Here is a 21,977-nt window from a genome sequence, read left to right as displayed (position 1 = left end):
TCTTATCAAAGTGACTAGTATTTTTTTCACCATTTCTTCATCCAGGTATGTAAATGCCACTTTGATTCTTATTAAATTATAAGTTTCTCCAAATTTTTTGTTTGTTTCTCAGGGGACATATTCATAATAATGACTCCCAGGTCCTTCTCATTTTCTACTTTTTTAATTTCTTCTCCCAATTTATATGATCCCACTATTCTTTTTTTTGCTTCTTCCAAATTCCATTATACTACACTTCTTAATATTGAATTCCATCTCCCACTTCCTACTCCATTCCCATCCTTTATTGTGATTACTCTGCAGTGACTCACAATCTTCTTCAGTGTTCACTTTTTTCTACAATTTTGCATCGTCTGCAAAGAAGCTCATATAACTTTCAATTCCTTTATCCATACTATTAATATAACAAACATTATTGGGGCCAGAACTGTTCCTTGTGGAACTCCCCTAATCACTTCATCCCAATTAGAATGTTTGTCTCTTATCATCACTCTCATTTTTCTTTCATGCAAGAAGTCTTCCATCCACTTCAGCAGTTTGCCCTATATTCCTCCTTCAGTTTCTAATTACTTTAGCAATTTCTTATGTGGCACCTTACCAAAAGCTTTTTTCAGGTCTAGAAATGCACAATCAGCCCATCCATCTCTTTCTTGTATTACATCCATTAGCCTTGAATAGAAACACATTAAGTTTGTGATGCTTGATTGTCCTTGTCTAAATCCAAACTGCCTTGGATTTAGTATGTTTTTTTTTCCAAATGCCTTACCAATCTAATTTTGATCATTCTTTCACAAACGTTAGTTATCATACTTGTAAGAGAGACCGACCTATAGTTAGTAGGGTCTTCTTTGTTTCCCCCTTTATATGTTGGTACTATATTTGCTCTTTTCCAATCTTCTGGAACTTTTCCTCCTTTCAATGAACTGCTTATTAGACTATGTATTTTGTCTGTTAGTTCCTTCCTGCATTTTCTCAAAATCCAGTTTGTCATTTCATCTGGTCCATGCAATTTTCTGACATCGAGATTACTAAGTGATTCATTATTTCTTTCCTTATTACTTCTCTTTCATAGGGGGGACTTTCTCCTCCCATTAGACTTCTCTAAGTTGCATGTTCTCCCTCGTAAACACTGATTTAAAATGCTTGTTCATAATTTCTGGCATTTCTATTTCCTGTGTATTCAACTCCTTGTCGTTGTTTCACTAATTCTTGCTTGTTTTTCCGTTTGTTTACAAATCTGTAAAATAGTTTTGGTTGATCTTTACATTTTTCTATGACATCTTTTTTGTATTTTCTCTTTTCTTCTCTGAACATTTGTACATATTGATTTCTATAACTAGTTTATATTTTCCATTTTTTTAGGTCTCTTGTCTTTCTTCCATTTTATCCAAGCTTTATCCCTTTTGTATTTTAACTTCCTACATCTTTTGTTGTACCAACACTTTACATATCCTTTATCTTGTTTTTGTCCTCAAACATACTTTTCCACTCCTTTATATATTTTTGTCAAAATTTTCCATTTTTCTTCTACTGTTGTTTCTTCCTTGTGTATTCTTTCAGTCTACTTTTTTTTTTAAGAATTCTCTTATTTTATAAAAAAAATCATGCTTCCCTTTCTATATTGTTCGTTTTTTGTCCATATATTTTTCCTCATTTAGTTCCAGTTCAACCAATATGTGGTCACTTTTACTTATTGATGATGTCTTGTCCACTATTTCAGGTTCTGATATGACTATTAGGTCCAGTCTTGGTGGTTCTTCTTCATTGCTATACCTAGCATTCTCTTGTATCCATTTCGTCATTGTATCTTCTATAATAATATCAAGTACATTTCCCCATAGGTCGTCTCCATCTTTCACTGTCATCTCTTCCCAGCAGATTTCTTTACAATTAAAGTCACCCATTATAACTATTCTTCCTCCATCATCCATTATCTTATTTAGTGTTATCCTTGTGTCTTCTAACATATTTTTGTGTTCTCTCTCTTCCCACGAAGCTGTTTAAGGAGGCACATAATTTACCACAAACTTCCTGCTCTTCTTATCCCTGTCCTCTATTTCCATCATAATCATCTCTAATCTTTCCATATGTGACATTCCTCACATTTATATCCTTCCTGGTCAGGAATATAACTCCACCACCTTGTTTTACCTCTCTGTTTCTAATCCAATAATTATATGCACCATGTCCTACACTGTTCGGTGGTAGTGGACCTTTCAATTTTGTCTCTACAATTTCCATTATGTCTGGTTCTTTTTCCTTTAGGTAATCATTCAGTTCATTCAAGCCTGTTATTAATCCATCTATATTTGTGTAAGACAATTTTAATTTTCCACTACCTCCATCCTGTTTTCTGTTTCCCTTCCGTTTTTCTCTGCTATGAACCATTTCCTCACTTTCATATCCACTACTCTCCAATAGAATTTCTCCTTGTCTGACTTTTCTTTTCTTGTTTTTTCTTAGCTTCTATTTTTCTTGTTTTCTCATCCTCTCTTTCATCTTTATTCATCTCTCTTTTTATCCATAACTGTTTATATAGATCACTTTTTGCTAGTTTACCCTTTCTTTCTTCTTCTTTTTATAAGATAATCTCTGCTGTCATTTGTGACCTGAATTTAACCTTAATTGGTCTGGTCTTATTTATATTGTATTTCCCTAGTCTATATATTTCTTCAATTTCTTTCCCTTTTTCTTGTTTTCTTCTTGAACTACTTCTAATATTTTGTTTACTTTTTCCTTCTCCTCCTTTACTCTTGTAGTCCTATTTGGATTATGCTTCTCTTCCATCCCTAATATAATTATTTCTTTTTATCCACTAAGTCTCTTACTATATTCTCCTCTCTCATCACTTTAATATCTGTATCCTTAGTTTGTTCTTTCATCTGTTGTTTTACTATATCTCTAAATTAAATTTTGTTGTTCTCTTGGACTTTTCTCCAATCCTGTACCTCTTTTGCTACAGACTCTTTATTCTTCTTTAATTCCTCATTCTCATCCTATACTTCTTTTAACTGTCTTTTTAGTTCTTCTATTTCTTTAGTTAGGTTTTGATTCTTCTTTAGTTCTTCCAATTTATCAACTCTTTGTGTAATCTGTGTAAGATGACTGAACCTAACCTCCCACTGTTCATTCATTTTTGCTAGTTTTTTCTCTAGACTTGCTAACTGGGGGAGGTTGTCATCTCTTCCCTCATTAAATCCATGGAAATAATTACCTTCACCTTCCATTGCGCTGCTTTTATCAATATTTCTAATTTCTACATTTTTATTAACCACTTCCATACGGTGACGCCTACATAGGCGTCATGAGGAGCAAGTGGGTACGCGATGATGCCGACGTCGGTGTCTTGATTATATCTATTGTAGTCGTACCTACGTAACCTCCATTCTCTCTAAACTGGCTTCATCATATTTCCTATGGTTATCAAAATTCACGGGTGAAAGAGAACGAATGATTGAGCACGGACTTTATATTTTATAATGCGATTATCATGACGAAACATCGCACATCGGGCAGCTAATGCTGCCAGACGTGCGATGTGCCCCGGAGTGAAGAAGTTAATCTCTTTGACTTCACCTCTATTGTCTGCACATCTCTTGTTGACATTCCTTCTGACTTCCAGGGCCTGTTCGTCCCCTTCCTCATTTCCTTCCATTTTCCTCGGTAATCCCTCACCTTCTCCTTTTTCTTCACCTTCTCACTACACCATGAGCTTTCCCCTTCCCTACTAATACAACACAGGTACTCCCTCATTGTTGAAATCCACGAATTATATATATATGTACATATATACATATATGTATATACTGTATATATATATATATATATATGCATTCACATACATATATATATATATATATATATATACAGTATATATACACATACACACATCAAAGGCTTTTCCCCTCTTACAAGGGAGGTACCCAAAAACAAGGCATAAAATACACTCCCACCTACATAAAATACACTCCCACCTATTCCATCCCCACATACTCCACTCCCATTCACCTCCCTCCCTCCCTACCTTGGCTCCTCCTAGATGATAGGTCATCCCTGCATCTTGCTCACTGCCCTGGGTCAGAAGCAGTGTCACAAGACACAGCACATCCACAGCAAGGCCACTTCATTAAATCAGCAACCCCCTCCCCATTCCTTAATGCAGAAAGAGAAGACAGGGAGAAATCCCTTCAGGCTGCATGAAATTATTTTTCCACACATACTCCCTCACCCTCCATCCCCCATCCACTCCCTTTCATTTATCACAGCATCATCCATACACAACCATTCCCCACTCATCCCCATCTTCTGTCCTTCCTCAATGGACCTTCCCATCTTTCTCAATGCCCTCTTTACCCCATCCATCCATTTCATTGTTGGTCACACCTTCATGTTCACTCTTTCTACCTCTGCCTTCCAAACCTCTTTTACTAATCTTTTTTCACTCATTCTTTCCAAGTGTGCAAAGCATCCTAATACACTTTTATTAACCTTATCTCTCATTTCCTTTTCCACCCCATTCTCCTCACCTCTTTGTTTCTCACTCTATCTGGCCTAGTAACCAGGGCCCTTACATGCCTAAGTGCTACCCTGGGGCAAAGTTCTCAGTGAACCCCCCCACCCCACCCCCATCACCCCTTCCCATCTCCATCCCTTGCTGCCTATTATAGCTATTGGCTTGCAAAATAATTGAACAGAGAATGCTAAGCAAACAGTAATCCAAGTGATTAAAGAGAAAGGAAATTTGGTTAGGGACACAGTGGATAAAAAAAAGATGCATTGTAATCGATGGTATTAAAGAAAAGCATGATGTTCCTAGGTATCAGAGATAAAGAGAGGAAAAAAGAGATTGCTAGAGATTCTGAAGGAGATTCGAGAGGAGGATCAAACTTTAGATAAAGAAACCGAGGACACATATAGAATAGGTAGATACTCAAAAGAAATACAATATAGGCCATTAAAAGTAAAACTTAGGTCACAAATGATAGCAAAGGAAGTACTATCCAGAGCAGCAAAACTAGCAAACAGTGAAAATCACAAAAATGTATGGATAAAGAAAGAAATGAGTGATGAAGAAAAAGAAAAAGCTTAGAAATGAAGCGAATGAAAAAAGATTTTTTTTTTTTTTTTTAAGTGGTGGACCCGAGGCTGATAAAATGGTATATCAGGAAAAAGGAAACAAAGCAGACAGAAAAATACGAGAAAGAAAAAAATTAAAATTAGCCTATACCAACATAGATGGAATGATCTCAGGACTGAATGAACTAAATTATTACCTGGCATCAGAAAAACCGGACATAATGGGAATAGTAAAAACTAAACTAAAAGGTAATCTACCACCTAACACTGTGGGACAAGGTCTATACAACTACTGGATGAAGAAAAGAATGGAAAAACAAGGAGGGGGAGTGCTATTTTTGACCAAGAAAGACTTAAATGTGACAAAGTTAACAGAAGGAAAAAATCAATGTAGAGTCAATTATGATAAAAGTAGAAAACAATCACATGAAAAGTAGAAAATTTGTAGTAGTGTATGTGCCCCCCTAAAACACAGTCCTGCACAGAACACGACCATTCCAAATTGTTAGAAGATACTAAACATGAACTTATATACTTAAAGAGGAAATACAGTAATTATGGGTGATTTTAACTCAAAAGAAATATGTTGGGAAGAAATGACAGTATGGGGTGGAAAGGACATATGGGGCAGCATGATGCTCAATATGACCATTGAATACACAATGACTCAGTGGATAAAGGAAAATACCAGATACAGGAACAATGAGGAACCTTCGAGACTGAATTTAATACTTATCAGAACCTGAAATTGTAGACAGAATAGATTACAAAACACCAATAGGAAAGAGTGACCATGTACTAATAGAATTCGAACTAAAAGAGCAAACAGACCTAAGAAGAAATGAGAAACATAGAATAGGAAGACCAATGTACAACAAAACGAATTTTGAGAAACTTGAAAAACTGTTTCATAATGCAAACTGGGAAAAATCCCTACATGAAGAAACAGGGATGGAAGAGAAATGGAATATAGTAAAAGAAATTTATAATGAGGATGTGATCAAATATGTACAACAAAAAACAAGAAAGAACATACATAAAGAACTGGTACAACAAAAAATGTAGTGAAGCTAAGGATAAAAGAGACAAAGCCTGGAAAAAAAAGAGCAAATGGCAAACATACATCAAACTAAGAAACAATTATGTAAACATATGCAAAGAAAAGAGAAATTATGAAAAGGAAATAATAGAAAAATGCAAGGAACAACTGAAACTATTTTACAGATATGGGAATGGTAAACTAAAATACAAACAAGAAATAGAAAAGCTGCGCCAAGGAAGTCATGAATATACAGAAGAACAAGAAATGGCAGAAGTTATGAGCAACCACTTCAAATTGGTATTCACAAGTGAGAACACACCTAACTGGGAGGGAACAGAGAGACAGAAATCCCCCCCCCCATGAAGGAAATAACTGTAACAAAGAAGGAAATCAGCGACCAAATAAAAAACCTTGATGTCAGAAAATTGCATGGTCCAGATGGAATTGCAAATTGGATACTGAAAGAATGTGCAGAAAAATTTAGATAAAATACACACTATAATCAAATGCTCGCTCAAAGAAGAAAAAGTACCACAAGACTGGAAAAATGCATTGTACCAATATATAAAGGAGGAAACAAGGAAAATCCAACTAACTACAGACTGGTCTACCTAACAAGTATAGTAGCTAAAATATGTGAAAAAGTGATCAAAAGTAGATGGGTTAAACACCTGGAAGAAAAATCTATACTAAACCCAAATCAATTTGGATTTTGACAAGGAAGATCATGTACAACAAACCTGATCTTCTTCTACTCGAGACTAATAGATATAATACAAGAGAGGGATGGATGGGCAGACTGTGTCTATCTAGACCTACAAAAGGCATTTGACAAAGTACCACACAAGAAATTAATAAGAAAATTACAATCAATAGGTGGCATTGCAGGTAAATTATTGGAATGTATGGAAGACATCCTGACTGAGAGAAAAATAAAGGTAGTAATTAGAGACAAATACTCAAAATGGGAAGAAATGATAAGTGGTGTTCCACAAGGGGCCAAAATTTGGGGTGCGGGTCATCTGTGGATTCTGGTTAGAAATTGCCCTCTTACGCAGTAAAAAAAAAAAATAATGAACGATTAGTTTAGCTGGGTGCCCTCTTGGATCGGGGATTTGTGGGGGGACCGACCGGGTTCGTCGTATGAAAGTTGATTAATGTCATAATACAGCGCGCACGATCGAGACAAACGACAAAGAGAAGGTAGGATTTGTCAGTATCTTACCCGCTTTACATGCTCTTGTTATTAATAAAGGCATTATCACAAATAAAACAGGCCTAACTAAACAGCATGAACATACAATACAACAGTGACTGGTACCAACACCAACATCGTGTGTTGCGATCAAACAAAAACAAGCGGGTGGCCATTTTTGCAATTACAAATTACAAACTGTACCCGATTCCTTAACCCCTTCCATACGGTGCCGCACACGTAGGCGTCATGGACTTAGATCTCAGTGGCAGCAGCCAATGCCAGCCGTACGACGTGTCGTAATAATACTCGCATCATAAAATATAGTCACCGCTTATATCGATCGTTCTCTCTTTCACCCGCGAATTTTGAATACCACAGAGAATGGGATTCAGGGCACATTTGAGAGAATGTAAAAACACAGGGGCGACTACAATAAATATAATCAAGACGCCGATATGGCAGCCTCGCGAATACACTCGCTCCCCATGACGCCTACGTGTGCGGCACCGTATGGAAGGGATTAATGCTAAATTTGTGCATTACATGTGGGTCATTCAATCATGGAAGAAAATTAAAGAATCGACTATTCAGAACGGTTTCCGTAAATCAGAAAAGTGCCATCCTGCAATGTTCGATGCATGCTACGACTCGGAAAAGGAATCGGATGAATCCGAAATCGAAATGGGAACAGATGAGGTCACTGCATCAGAATTGGCCGATTTATACCACAACCTCTTCTATGACGATACAGAGGATGAGGAATTCGATGGCTTCGTGAGCGATGATACACCTTCATAAACATTGACTGTCGTCTGTGATCACTGACTGTGTTTTTTTTCTAATAACGATGTGCTCCATTGACTCTGTTCATAACAGTTCAGTAATGTGCTCTATTATTGTTCTATTCTATTGAAAACTAACCATTGGAAATTGTTTGGTTTAATAATTAATCACCAGTCTTTGTATGGCATTTATAAACCATGATTGATTAATTACCGGTAAACAATCAAACAGGGTTTTATGACATTTTTTACACAAATTTATTAAGGTTCTTTGTAATATATATATATGTAAGTACAGAGGAGGATTGTGAATCATTACAGATAGACCTAGACAAAATCTGGAAATGGAGTCAAAAGTGGGAAGTAAACTTTAATATCAAGAAGTTTAGTACAATGGAGTTTGGAAAAAGTAAAAATAGAATATAGAGAAATCATAAAATTGGTGCAGAAGTCAAAAAAGTGAACTCGGAAAGAGACCTTGGAGTAATAATCAGCAAAGACATTTCACCAGACAAACATATCAATAAACCTTTAACCTATTAAGGGTCAATGAAAGTGGCATTTGACTATTTGGATGAGGAAATAATTTAAAAAATATTAGTTACACTAATAAGACCAAAAATGGAGCATGCATCAACACTATGGACACCCAGTACTAAAAAGATAAAGAAATTAGAAATACAAAGAGCAATGACAAAGTTGGCACCAACTCTCTCCAAATTAATATACGAACAAAGAAGAGAAAGAGATCTACTGACTATAGAATCATGAAAGGAATGGAAATCCTAGATAGAGATGATTTATCAAAATAGGACAATGGAAAAACAAGAGGACACGTTTAAGAAAAAACTTGATGCTGAAAGATACAAAGATGGGTCACCATGAGCACAGCCTCCCTTCCTGTATAATACAACTAGGTAAATATACCAAGGGCTTTTTACCCCTTACAAGGGGGATAGCCATAGTCAAAAGCATAAATCCACTCATACCCATTTCATTCACACACACACACGTCGAATTGATGGGGAAGATTGGAACTCTGGGAGGGGGGATCTTTGTTTTCAATGACTAGGGAGTATCTGTGTTGTATTAGTAGGGAAGGGGAAAGCTTGTGGTGTAGTAGGCAGGAGAAGAAAAAGGAGAAGGGGAGGGACTATTGAGGAAAATGGAAGAAAATGAGGAAGGGGACAAACAGGCCCCAGATGTCTGAAGGAATGTAAACAAGAGATGTGCAGATGACACATATGAAGTCGAAGTCAATAAAAGCATCAAAATTAGAAATATAGATAAGAGCAGCACAATAGAAAGTGGAGATAATTATTTCTATGGATTCAATGAAGGAGATGACAACCTCCCACGATTAGCAAGTCTTTAGAGGAAAAACTAACAAAAATGAATGAATCACTGGAGGTTAGGTTTTGCCAACTTGCACTAATTACATAGAGTTGATAAATTGGAAGAACTAAAGAACCAAAACTTAAATAAAGAAATAGAAGAACTAAAAAGACAGTTAAAAGAAGTAAAGGATGAGAATGAGGAATTAAAGAGGAATAATAAAGAGAATAAAGAGTCCATAGCAAAAGAGGTAAGTGGTTGGAAAAAGGTTCAGGAGAATAGCAAAATTGAATTTAGAGATATAGTGAAACAACAGATGAAGGAACACACTAAGGACACAGTTATTAAAGTGATGAGAGAGAAGGAGAATATAGTAAGATACTTAGCAGATAAAAAGAAATGTATAATTATATTAGGAATAGAAAAGAAGCATAATCCAAATAGGACTACATGAGTAAGAGAGGAGAAAGAGTGAACAAGGTACTCAAAATATTTCAAGAAGGTGAACAGGAAATAGGGAAAGAAATTGAAGAAATATATAAACTGGGGAAACACAGTATAGACAAGACCAGACCAATTAACCCCTTTACTCCGGGCCAAAATCTCACGGGCAGCATTAGCTGCCAGTTGTGCAATGTTGCATTATAATACTCGCATTATAAAAAATAAAGTCACTGCTGTATTGCCCATTCTCTCTTTCACCTGTGAATTTTGATAACCATAGAAAATATAATGAAGCCAGTTTACAGAGTATGGGGGTCATGCAGGTACAACTACAATAAATATAATCAAGACGCCGACATCGGTATCCTTGCGTACCCACTTGCTCCTCGTGATGCCTACGTAGGCGTCATCATAACAAAGGGGTTAATGTTAAATTCAGGTTACAAATGACAGCAGAGAATGTCTTCTCAGAAACAGGAAAACTGGCAGAAAGTGATCAGTACAAACAGGTATGGATAAAAAGAGAGATGAATAAAGAGGAAAGAGAGGAAGGGAAAACAAAAAGAATCGAACCTAAGGAAAAAAAACGAGAACAGAACAGAGTCAGACAAAGAGAAATTCTATCAGAGAGTAGTGGATACAGAAGTGAGGAAATGGTTCATAGGACAGAAAAACAGAAGGGAAACAGAAAATTAAGTGTCCTTCACAAATATAGAAGGAAAAAGAACCTGACATAATGGGAACTGTAGAGACAAAATTGAAAGGTCCATTACCACCTGACAGTGTAGGTCATGGTGTATATAATTATTGGATTAGAAACAGAGAAGTAAAACAAGGTGGTGGAGTTATGTTCCTGACTAAGGATATAAATGTGAGGAATGTCACATATGGAAAGAATTGAGTACAGATGATTATGATGGAAATAGAGGACAGGGGCAAGAAGAGCAGGAAGTTTGTGGTAAATTGTGTGCCTCCTAAAACAGCTTTGTGAGAAGAGAGAACACAAGAATATGTTATAGGACACAAGGATAACGCTAAATAAGATAATGGAAGATAGAGGAAGAATAGTTTTAATGGGTGACTTTAATTGTAAAGAAATCTGCTGGGAAGAGATGACAGTGAAGGGTGGATATGACCTATGGGGAAATGTACTTGATATGATTATAGAACATACAATGACACAATGGATACAAGAGAATACTAGGTATAGAAATGAGGAACAGCCATCGAGACTAGACCTAATAATCATATCAGAACCTGAAATAGTGGATAAGATTGAATATAAAACACCAATAATTAAGTGACCACATATTAGTTGAACTGGAACTAAATGAAGAAAAATACATGGGAAAAAACGAACAATAAAGGGAAGAATGGTGTATGGAAAAACAAATTTTGATCAAATGGAGAAAAAAAAAAAAAAAAAAAAAAAAAAAAAAAAAAAAAAAAAAAAAAAAAAAAAAAAAAAAAAAAAAGCAGACTGGGAAAGGATACACAAAGAAGAAACAACAGTAGAAGAGAAATGGAAAATTTTAACAAAAATTCATAAGGAGTGAAAAGTATGTTCAAAGACAAAAACAAGAAAAAGAATATGTAAAATATTAGTACAACAAAAGATTTAGAGAGTTAAAAGATAAAAGGGATAAAGCTTGGATGAAATGGGTGAAAAAAAAAAAAATATATATATATATATATATATATATATACACACACACACACACACATATATATATATATATATATATATAAATACTAGTTATAGTAATGAATATGTACAAGTGCAGAGATAAGAAAAGAGAAAATATGAAAAGGATGTCATAGAAAAATGTAAAGATCAACCAAAACTATTTTATAGATTTGTAAACATCAAACTGAAAAACAAAAAAAGAATTAGTGAAACTACGACAAGGAGGAATAGAATACACAGAGGAAATAGAAATGGCAGAAATTATAAACATTTTAAATCAGTGTTTACAAGGGAGAACATACAACTTAGATATGTCAAGTGGGAGGGAAAATCCCCCCCCCCCTCTATGAAAGAGAAGTAACAAGGAAGGAAATAATGAATCACTTGAGTAATCTCGATGTTAGAAAATTGCATGTTCCAGATGAAATGACAGACTGGATTTTGAGAGAATGCAGGGACGAACTAACAGACAAAATACATAGTCCTCTAATAAGCAGTCCATTGAAGGAAGGAAAAGTTCCAAAAGATTGGAAAAGAGCAAATATAGTACCAATATATAAGTGGGGAAACAAAGGGAAAAAAAAAAGTATTAAATCCGAGACAGTTTGGATTTAGACAAGATCATGTGTCACAAACTTGATGTATTTCTATTCAAGACTAACATATATTACATGAAAGAGATGGGCTGTCTGTGCCTTTCTAGACCTGAAAAAAGCTTTTGATAAGGTGCCACATATGAAATTGATAAAGAAATTAGAAACTGAAGGAGGAATACAGGGCAAACTACTTAAGTGGATGGAAAACTTCTTGCATGAAAGGAAAATGAGAGTGGTAATAAGAGACAAACATTCCAATTGGTATGAGGTGATTAGTGGAGTTCCACAAGGAACAGTTTTGGCCACAATAATGTTTGCTATATATATTAATGATATGGATGAAGGAACTGAAAGTTATATGAGCTTCTTCGCAGATGATGCAAAAACGTTGAAAAAAGTGAACACCGAAGAGGATTGTGAGTCACTGCAGAGTGATCTCAATAAAGTATGGGAATGAAGTGGGAGATGGAATTCAATATATAGAAGTGTAGTATAATGGAATTTGGAAGAAAAAAAAAAAAATCATTCCACCATCTACACAGTGAACAAACATGATAAATACCTTTGTCCGCACTGATGAGAGGACATGAAAGAAAGTGGACCTGTGGTTGTTCCACTTCAAGGACAGAAGTCCACTTGTCATCGTTGCCTGATAGTCTGAAATGAAAAAAATTGAGACAAATGAGTAAATGACAAACTTGCCATAGACAACAATAACATTCATTCAATAAAGTACCGCCAACATCCAACTTATACATTTGGTAAAGTATAGTTCAATTCTGAGGTGTGCTTTCTAGTGATGACATTCTGGGTTGGTGGTGTGTACACATGTTGGGTATGATTTAGATTAGTTCATGTATATAAAGCAACTAATACCAAGGCCTAGCATGAAGTGCTACCTGTACAATCAAACTCAAGCATAATTATAATTTCCTGATTCAAGACCTCAACCTCGACCAACCAGAGTCTGAACTGCAAGCACCCAACCCACACACTCCATGTTCTAGCAAAGACAAAGGCAAGGACAACAATGACATTTCTCTAATACAAGGCATTTCCTATGTTAGGTTTGGTTAGTTTAAATTATCACCATCCAGAAATAAACATTTCTTCTTTCCTTGACATTTTCTTCAAAAAACATTGAAATGTGCTCCAGACTTAGATACCAATTATTATTTTTCAATTTCAGTACTGCTATTATTAGTTTCCGAATATCTTTAGTTGAGAACTATTTTTCTATCAAATCTCAGAAGAGCAATACATATAATCAGTGAGCACAATTACCATCAAAAACCCTATGGTGAAAATAACATGGCACATAACAGTCATCAAATGGTGACAATAATCACTTCTTTAATTAATACACCGATTATAACAATCATAAAGAATTCTTAATTCATAGGACTTTTGCTTTGAAGATAATCTATGCTTAACACAAACACCTGAGCAATTTATTCTGACAAATCATACAAATATAAATGTTTACTTTCAATTGTGTAAGGCAAGCAATGACTACAGATTACAATGCCACAACTTAGTGAAAATATGTGTTTAGGGATGCTAGTCTAGAAAGTGACCAATTTCCAACGGTCATGATAAAACCTGACAAGAGCAGACATGCTAAAAAGCATTTGTTGCTATCACTTACAAAATTACTCAATTTCAATTCTGTGTTGTATTTCATTCATGTACAAGCTTGTCCATTTGAACATACAGATCCTCTGATATATTCAAATATACTTTGCCGACAACAGACACTGACTTGTCAGCTACCATCTTGGATAGGTAGGCTTAATCAACCTAGTTTGGTTTGTTCACTCTACACCTGCGGCAGGATGGTTCAGTATTAAATGGGCAAATCAATTTCCTTATACCTTGGAGGAATCACCTGTCAAATGATTCCTCCAAACTTATACCCTATTTCCAACGGTCATGATAAAACCTGACAAGAGCAGACATGCTAAAAAGCATTTGTTGCTATCACTTACAAAATTACTCAATTTCAATTCTGTGTTGTATTTCATTCATGTACAATTCTTGTCCATTTGAACATACAGATCCTCTGATATATTCAAATATACTTTGCAGACAACAGACACTGACTTTTCAGCTACCATCTTGGATAGATAGTCTTAATCAACCTAATTTGGTTTGTTCACTCTACACCTGCGGCAGGATGGTTCAGTATTCAATGGGCAAATCAATTTCCTTATACCTTGGAGGAATCACCTGTCAAATGATTCCTCCAAACTTATACATGTTAAATGGAATATCATTAAAATCGTGTGGGTACATTTTGTTTTTCGAGAACACTTGGACATTGAAATACTTTCAAAAGCTCTGAATCTGCTATTTTATTCACCTATATTCCTCTAAGATTCCCCCTTTTGTTTTGATTATTTATGTGGTTTATAGACCATCCTTTTACTCTTCGCTGTTGAGGAGGGGCAATAGGGTTCATGATTGTGGTCTGTGCCATAAGGAATTGTCAAGTCAAATCTAAAATTGTCCTGTCAAATCTAAGAGAATTTGCCATTGATTTATTAGTTGGTAAACACCTTTGATCATATAATTGTGGTAGGCCTACTGAATGGATCAATGGGATGTGTTAAAAACCAAAAATGTCACAAAACAAGACCTAGGTTTTGCTGTTTCCTTGTGTACCAATGGACTTTGGACAGGTTCCAGTACATTCTACAACAGCTACAGAAAGCTAAAGCATTCCTTTTTCAACCCAAGACCCCTTTTCTTGTAATTTGCCTCTCACTGCATTGTAGAATAAAAATACTGCATTACAATGTCTTCTGCTCCTGGCTGTGGCACGAGTTTTGTTTATATAACTTGTGTAATAGTAACCACTTTTGATGAAGACAAACTCAATTTTTTCAATCCTTCAGAAGAAATTTGGATTTCTTCATTGAACTAGATTTCCTATTCCACACCCCACAATCATCAATAAATTCACTTTGATGCCCCTTTAGTCATCTTTCAATATTCAGTGTTATCTGGAGTAAAGTAGATATTTTCTTTTATCCCTTTCCATATATTGCTATGACTAAGACCTCCTTTGTCATTGATCATACAATTCATTTACAGCCAGAAAGTGACCATTTAACCACTTCCATACAGTGACACCTACGTAGGCGGCATGAGGAGCAAGTGGGTGCTCGATGATGCCGACGTCGCCATCTTGATTATATTTATTGTAGTCATCCCTACGTAACTTTCATTCTCTTTAAACTGGCTTTATCATATTTTCTATGGTTATCAAAATACACGGGTGAAAGAGAACAAACGATTGAGCACTGACTTTATTTTTTATAATGCGATTATGACGCAATACCGCACGTCGGGCAGCTAATGCTGCCAGATGTGCGATGTGCCCCGGAGTGAAGAGGTTAATGTCCTGAGACCATTGTTAGTGTCATCATAAATGGTACTTGATTGGATTTTGAACATCTCTTATAGGTCCATTATTAATAACTGTAGTGTCCTCAGGCAGTGGGTGAGATGCAGGGATGACCCATCATCCAGGAGGAGCCAAGATAAGAGGGTGGGAGTGGGGTGGATGGAAGTGGAGTATGTGGGGATAGAATAGATGGGAGTGGATTTTATGCCTTTGTTTTTTGGCTACCTCCCTTGTAAGGGGGAAAGAGCCTTTGCTATATGTATGGATGTCCTCTAGTATGTCCGATCTGGCAGGTCTGTCTTCTGTAGGTGTCTCAGTGTTGTTAAGCAGGCATGTTTTTTCCATGACATGGTGGTGAAAATCTGACTGGTGTCTTAGTTCTGTTCCATTGATGGTTACTTTCTCCTACTACTGCATTTGACCTCAAAGTCAATTCAACAGTCAATCTCCAATACTTGTATTTGTGTAGCTGTTTCTTAGCTTGTCTCTAATTAGGCACTGTGATAGCAAAACCGCAAAATCTATCTCTGTTGATGTTATTTTCTTGTTTGGACTTGACATTGTGACTCTTGCTTGCAGGGCACTTTTTGCTTTGTGCCATTACCTTACTTTATTTTACCTTATGGAGATTTCAGCAACTTTGCCTCACCTACAGGAACTGCCGCTGCTTCCACCCTGGCCGTGTTGCTTCCAGTGAAGTGGTATACAATGTACCAGCTTCTAGTAGGGCCATGTATTACCATTGGATGGTGTGGGAAGTGTGTCTTCAATTTCTTGTATAGAAAGGTATCCAGCTATCTTTGAATAGGTACTTCGTGCAGGATGTGGTGTTCTTCAGGTAGTTGGGGGGACTATTGAAGTGCTTGGGGGGCTGCTCAGGTAGTTTGCTTGGAGAGATATGGTGCTCCTTGTGCTGCTGGCTATTCCTTCAACATAGCAAGATCTTCCTCTCATCCTCTCTTGGCCGAGTGTCACTCCAATGTTGCGGACGTGACCCTCCACCCTTTCAATCTTGTAAATGATCAGGTACCATTCTCTGCACCTTGGAGTGAATAGAGTTTGAGGTGCTTGAGTCTGTCCCACTAGTTCACGTCTTTAACACACTCAATTTTGCTGGTGAAGATTCTTTGGACACTTAGGTCTCTCTATCTCCCCTACACTGTCTGGGTTCCACAGTTGGGGAAGAATATTAAATTTATGGTAGAACCAGGGTTTTCCACAGTGTAATCATGCAATCTTCATCTCTTGATGTAAATGTTCTGAGAATCCAACCTGATAATTTTCTGGTGCTGTCAAGAATATTTTCAATGTGTGATAAACTTGCCATCACAACTCAGTCAATAGAATATTACTCCCATATCTCTAACATTCACTCTTCATCTGAAACAGATTCATGTTTACCTTCCAACAAAATTAGGTCAGCTGGTGCATCCTGTCACATCGCATTCTATGAACGTTCACGGCAAATAACCATTTTACAAAATAAAATCATTTCCAGGACTTTAACATAACTAAAGGAGACATGTTTTCATCAAATGAAATTTGTTTTGTCATATTTATGACAAGTGGGGGAAGGAAATCATGCCATTGGTTAAGACTTCTATGATTCCTGGGCTCATCTATATAAATATCGAAAATAATGCTTATACAATTCCATACGACTACCTCAAAATAGGAGTTGTACTACAAATGTTCTGGAGGATGCAGATTCCTCAATATTCAATGTCTAATTAGATACAAGCTCTGCCCTCTACAAACAGAACCATGGATATAGAATATACTGACTCGTCACAACATAGAAATATTTGCCATACCAGTAAATAAACACTGGCCATTGGTGAGACCCACTGAACTATCCCACACAACTAGTTACGCTTCGCGACGCCCGACCTCCTCTCGCCACTACCACTATCGACATTTGGAACAGGTATTTACGTTCTATTTTTCAGAATACTGAAAAACCCAACCATTCATACTATCAGTTATACTATACTGGGAAAGGGTGTTATGGAATGAAACTACTTAAATCTGACCTTCGACATCTGGAGACCATCAAATTACGAGAAAACAAATACGATCACGCCGCTTGTATAGCAGAATAGCAACCCCACGCTTACAAACAAAAATTGTTCCCCTGTTTTCACAGAAAATCCCTTTATGGAACACTTACTTACAAGCAAGATATTATTTTCAGTAACAAGATATATTTAATAATAATTATGTATTTTTTACAAAATAAATATTTAATAGATATTTAATATAAACTTAGAATAATATTAGAACGTAAATATTTTAGTTTATTGTAAATATTTAATTATTTAAAGAGAAAGATAAGAACAATCATTTTATTTATAATTATATTTTCTGAAGTAAAATTTTCTTTTTACCAGTATATCTAAGTGGTTATACATATAATGTACTACGATCTAGGGGAAATCTAGGGAAATTCTCAGAGCAGGAATCATCGATGACGACACAGACCTATTACAACAAAGATAAGGAAATAAAATTCATTTTTATCATTTTTAAGGTTCAATCAAACTAGAATAAATTAATATATTAATATAACTGAAAATATCTATGATATATTCTTATATACAAATTGAATATATTAGGTATAAGCTCGTCAAGGAAGTGCGCAGAATAGAATTAGCTGCACTGAGCAACTGATAATGCAATCAATATTCATTTGAACAACAGGAAAGATGTAGTATATAACTTAAATAGACAATACAGGTGAAGGATGTTATCACCAGTATATACAACCCAATTTTGAATGCTAACAACATTTCCAGGACTTACCCATAAGAAATTTGTTCGAAATAAGTGATTTTTTTAAGTTCTACCTCTAAGATATATGTAAATGTATATATCCACTGCGTCAGTTCGTATTGGATATTGACTGCGGTTTTAATCAGCCAATGCTCTAAAGGTTTTGTGTGAGGCATCTACGGATCAATCATGCTACACCATTATATATTTGTAATCCAGTTAGAATGCTGATCCGGCTTGACATCACTGTCCCTTCCTTTATTACACAATTCATAAATCTCTCCTTGATCTCTTCGAAGCATATTTGCCCCTAGAAACTGGGGCACTGATGAAAAAAGACGTGCCAAGTTAACGGTAGCGCAGTGACCTCTAACTACACTAGCAATTAGCGAGATCAACAAGCTTGATACCTGTTCTCCAGTTGAGATATATTACTCTTTCGCTGGTGAGATTACATTGCAATAACAAGAGTTAATCTACTTATGTCGTAAAAAGCAGCATTAGGGTAAATAATACTAACCACAATTTGTGTTTAGTTTTACAATGCGAATTTTTCTTTCATGCTTCATATTGTGCGGCTGGGAAAATACTGATCACATATTTGCAGTAGGCCTATGTTGGCTTCAGTCATATTCCCTATTTTTCTCTTTCGCAAAATCTTTATAAGAGTAGTTGTCACCTCTCTTATATTTATTAGGGTAGCTGAATATAGCACCAGTATTTTATGTCGATGCAACTGTTTCTTTGGTGACTTATTTCTTTTAGCAGATGTGTGATAAAATATTGCATTCTGTACTGTTTGATGTGACGAATTTGGGTGGTACTATGAACCGTCAAATTTATTTTATTGTATCTAGAATGTATACAAATTCTAAAACCTGTGTATCACGTGTTGATCAATTATGGTCAGATGTCAACCATGATTTAAAATCTTCAGAGCAGATTTCCATATTATTCTTATCCTAGTCTGGTATAGCATTTGCAGGGTGACCAGACGTCCCGTATTTAAAGCATTTGTCCCGCGTCCCGTATCTACCCTCCCCGGGACGCGTTTTGTCCCATATTTCAAAATTTTAAATACTTCGCATGAAAATTTGAGAAAATTCTACATTTCACCAGTATATTAATTAGAAAGCAACAATATCTGAGTGAAACTATATATGTGTGTATATATATATATATATATATATATATATATATATATATATATATATATATATATATATATACATACACACACACACGTATATATATATATACACATATATATTATATCTATATATATATAATATATATATATACATATATATGTATATATGAGCATCGAGCGGATCTGGCAACACGGTATACAGTGGACATACCCCTTTAAAGCTAGTGAAAAAAGCGTAAGTCAATGAAGCAGGTTCTGGAGCTGCGAGCTTGTTTTGTGCGCTTCACATAGCCGGTACACATTGTCCATATAGCTCTCCAATTTAGGTGTCTCGTATTCCGGTTTTCAAAATCTGGTCACCCTGAGCATTTGTCCATTGGGCTTTGTAATCTGTGTGCATTGTTTTCTATGTATCAATACTTGGGGTCGACAGACACTTGTTCACTCTCCCGACTTTTCAAAATTTTACTGCATTTCCTCATAACCAAAATGTGCTAATGATTTGGTATATACTTGCACCAAATGGTGGCTGGATTAGTTATGAGTTCACACACACACACACATACATATATGCAGAAAAAAAAATATATATATATATATGTGTGTGTGTGTGTGTGTTTGTGTGTGTGTGTGCGTGTGTGTGTGTGTGTGTGTGATAATAATAATAATAATAATAATAATAATAATAATAATAATAATAATAATAATAATAATAATAATAATAATAATAATAAAAGGTTTATTTCAATAGCAGTAGTACACTGACAATGATACAATGCAAAAGCTAATTAAAATATAAAACTTAGAGTATATACACGGTACAAGTTTACATAGAGTTGATTATGTGCACAATGGATGGGATGGCACTGTTTTTGTAGCGGTCAGTCCTTGGCGCTATGATTGGCACGAGCCTATTTCTGTGTCTAGTGGCGTGGCGAGGTGGAGGAGCGTCGGGAGGGAGGAAGTGACGGTGTCTAGGGTGGGAAAGCAGGCTTTCCCCAAATTTCTTTAGTGCCTCACCGTGCCGCTAGGACACCCTAGATAGAGTAAGGCTTGATTCACACTATCGGTCCAGTCGCGCTCCGCTCTCGGTCCGGTCCAATATTGTCTCATTAATTTCAATGGAAGCATTCACACTGGCGCTCTCGCTCCGGTCTCGCTCCGGTTGCGCTCCGGTCACGGTTCCGTCAAAAGATATTTTTACTGGAGCGAGACCGAAGCGTGACTGGACCGTGAGCGCCAGTGTGAACTCAGTTGCCACGGTCCTGCTCCTCCTGCTCCACTCCAGTCGAGATTCAGCCTTCATATAAGCAAGTAGTGTTACCTTCTGTCCTACTAAACCATGGATAATCCAAAGGAAACACCACAATGGGATCATGAGAAAGTTAGAAAAATGATAAAAATACGTTTTCTTTTTATTTATCACTGATACAATGACAATGCGTACAGCGAGGATATTCATATGCACCAACTGAATAAAATACAACCTACGCAACTTACTTTAATTTTGTGGATTCAGATGAAATGCTAATAGAATTAGTCAAAAGGTAAACCAGAGCTGTATGACCTGACTTCGCTGCACTACAGTGATAACGTGGCGAAAAGAAGAAGCTGTGTTGAAATAAGCTGGGTTGTGAAGGTAAGAAATTCCATACAATAACCTAATGTCCACTGTGGAAATGCATTTCCTATCATCACTAAACAATTTTCCTATACAATAATGTTTGCATACTTATCATATTGCCAAGTTACTGAGAGAAAATAATACACATTATTAACCGAAGAAAGAAATTCCATATGTATAATAACAACCTATTATCCACTGCGGAAATGCATCTCCTTAGCTCACTCAACAAATATTCCTACACAAGTTTGTTTGTCTACTTATATTTTATCATTTTGCCAAGGCATTGAACCAGCTGGGGAGCTGAAATAATCTTTCAGTGTTTCTCTCGCGCCAAAAGCCTCCTTTGTAGCATTTCCCCCTCTTCCTCTCATTGGACGTACTGTGTTTGATGGAGGCATGACAACAGTATCTGGTAATGCAACAGTATTTGGGTGTATCAGATTGTGAAGTATGCATGTTGTTGTAATGATTGCATTAGCGTTAGAAGGCATAGCTTTAAGTTTCCTTAAATATATTCTGAAGGTTTGCACTAGAATACCAAATGTGCACTCAACTATCCTCCTGGCTCTAGATAATCTATAATTAAAAATCCTCTTCTCTACCTTATGTTCAGTCTGTGAACCTGGGTAGGGCCTCATCAAATTTCTCTTCAGCGGGAAAGCCTCATCTCCCACTATAACGTATGGTGCAAGCACATCAGTGCCAGGAAGTGCAGCATCTTCTTGTACATTTCAAGTCATCCTCAATTTTGGATAGTATTTTCTCAAATGTTCCTTCGTTCATTCTGAAATAGCTGTGGAATTTACTCTCATCATCAATAAGACGAGGATACAGAGTATGAAATTCTCCTTCAGTCTTC

General features: G+C 36.1%; 1 protein-coding gene across 13 annotated transcripts in view; it reads right to left on the bottom strand.

Moving 5' to 3' along the window:
• LOC143041063 (uncharacterized) overlaps positions 1-17,713 on the bottom strand; it is a 234,938-nt gene extending 217,225 nt beyond the window's left edge. For 12 of the 13 annotated variants that reach the window (XM_076212710.1, XM_076212703.1, XM_076212708.1 and 9 more), the window contains exons 1-2: positions 17,603-17,713; positions 12,723-12,817 (exon numbers count right to left, since the gene is read on the bottom strand). In XM_076212710.1, the coding sequence (XP_076068825.1) occupies positions 12,723-12,803 (81 nt within the window). In that variant the 5' untranslated portion in view covers positions 12,804-12,817; positions 17,603-17,713. Of the gene's footprint in view, positions 1-12,722; positions 12,818-17,383; positions 17,499-17,602 lie in introns of those variants that run through there. The other variant, XM_076212704.1, reaches the window with a different exon arrangement.
• Positions 17,714-21,977: the final 4,264 nt, after the last annotated feature.

Source organism: Oratosquilla oratoria, chromosome 30 (assembly GCF_046742065.1).
Source record: "Oratosquilla oratoria isolate Oo_2021 chromosome 30, ASM4674206v1, whole genome shotgun sequence".
In the NCBI taxonomy this organism is placed as follows: Eukaryota; Metazoa; Arthropoda; class Malacostraca; order Stomatopoda; family Squillidae; genus Oratosquilla; species Oratosquilla oratoria.
The sequence above is the reverse complement of the archived record's forward strand: the minus strand, read 5'-3'. Positions and strand labels throughout refer to the sequence as shown.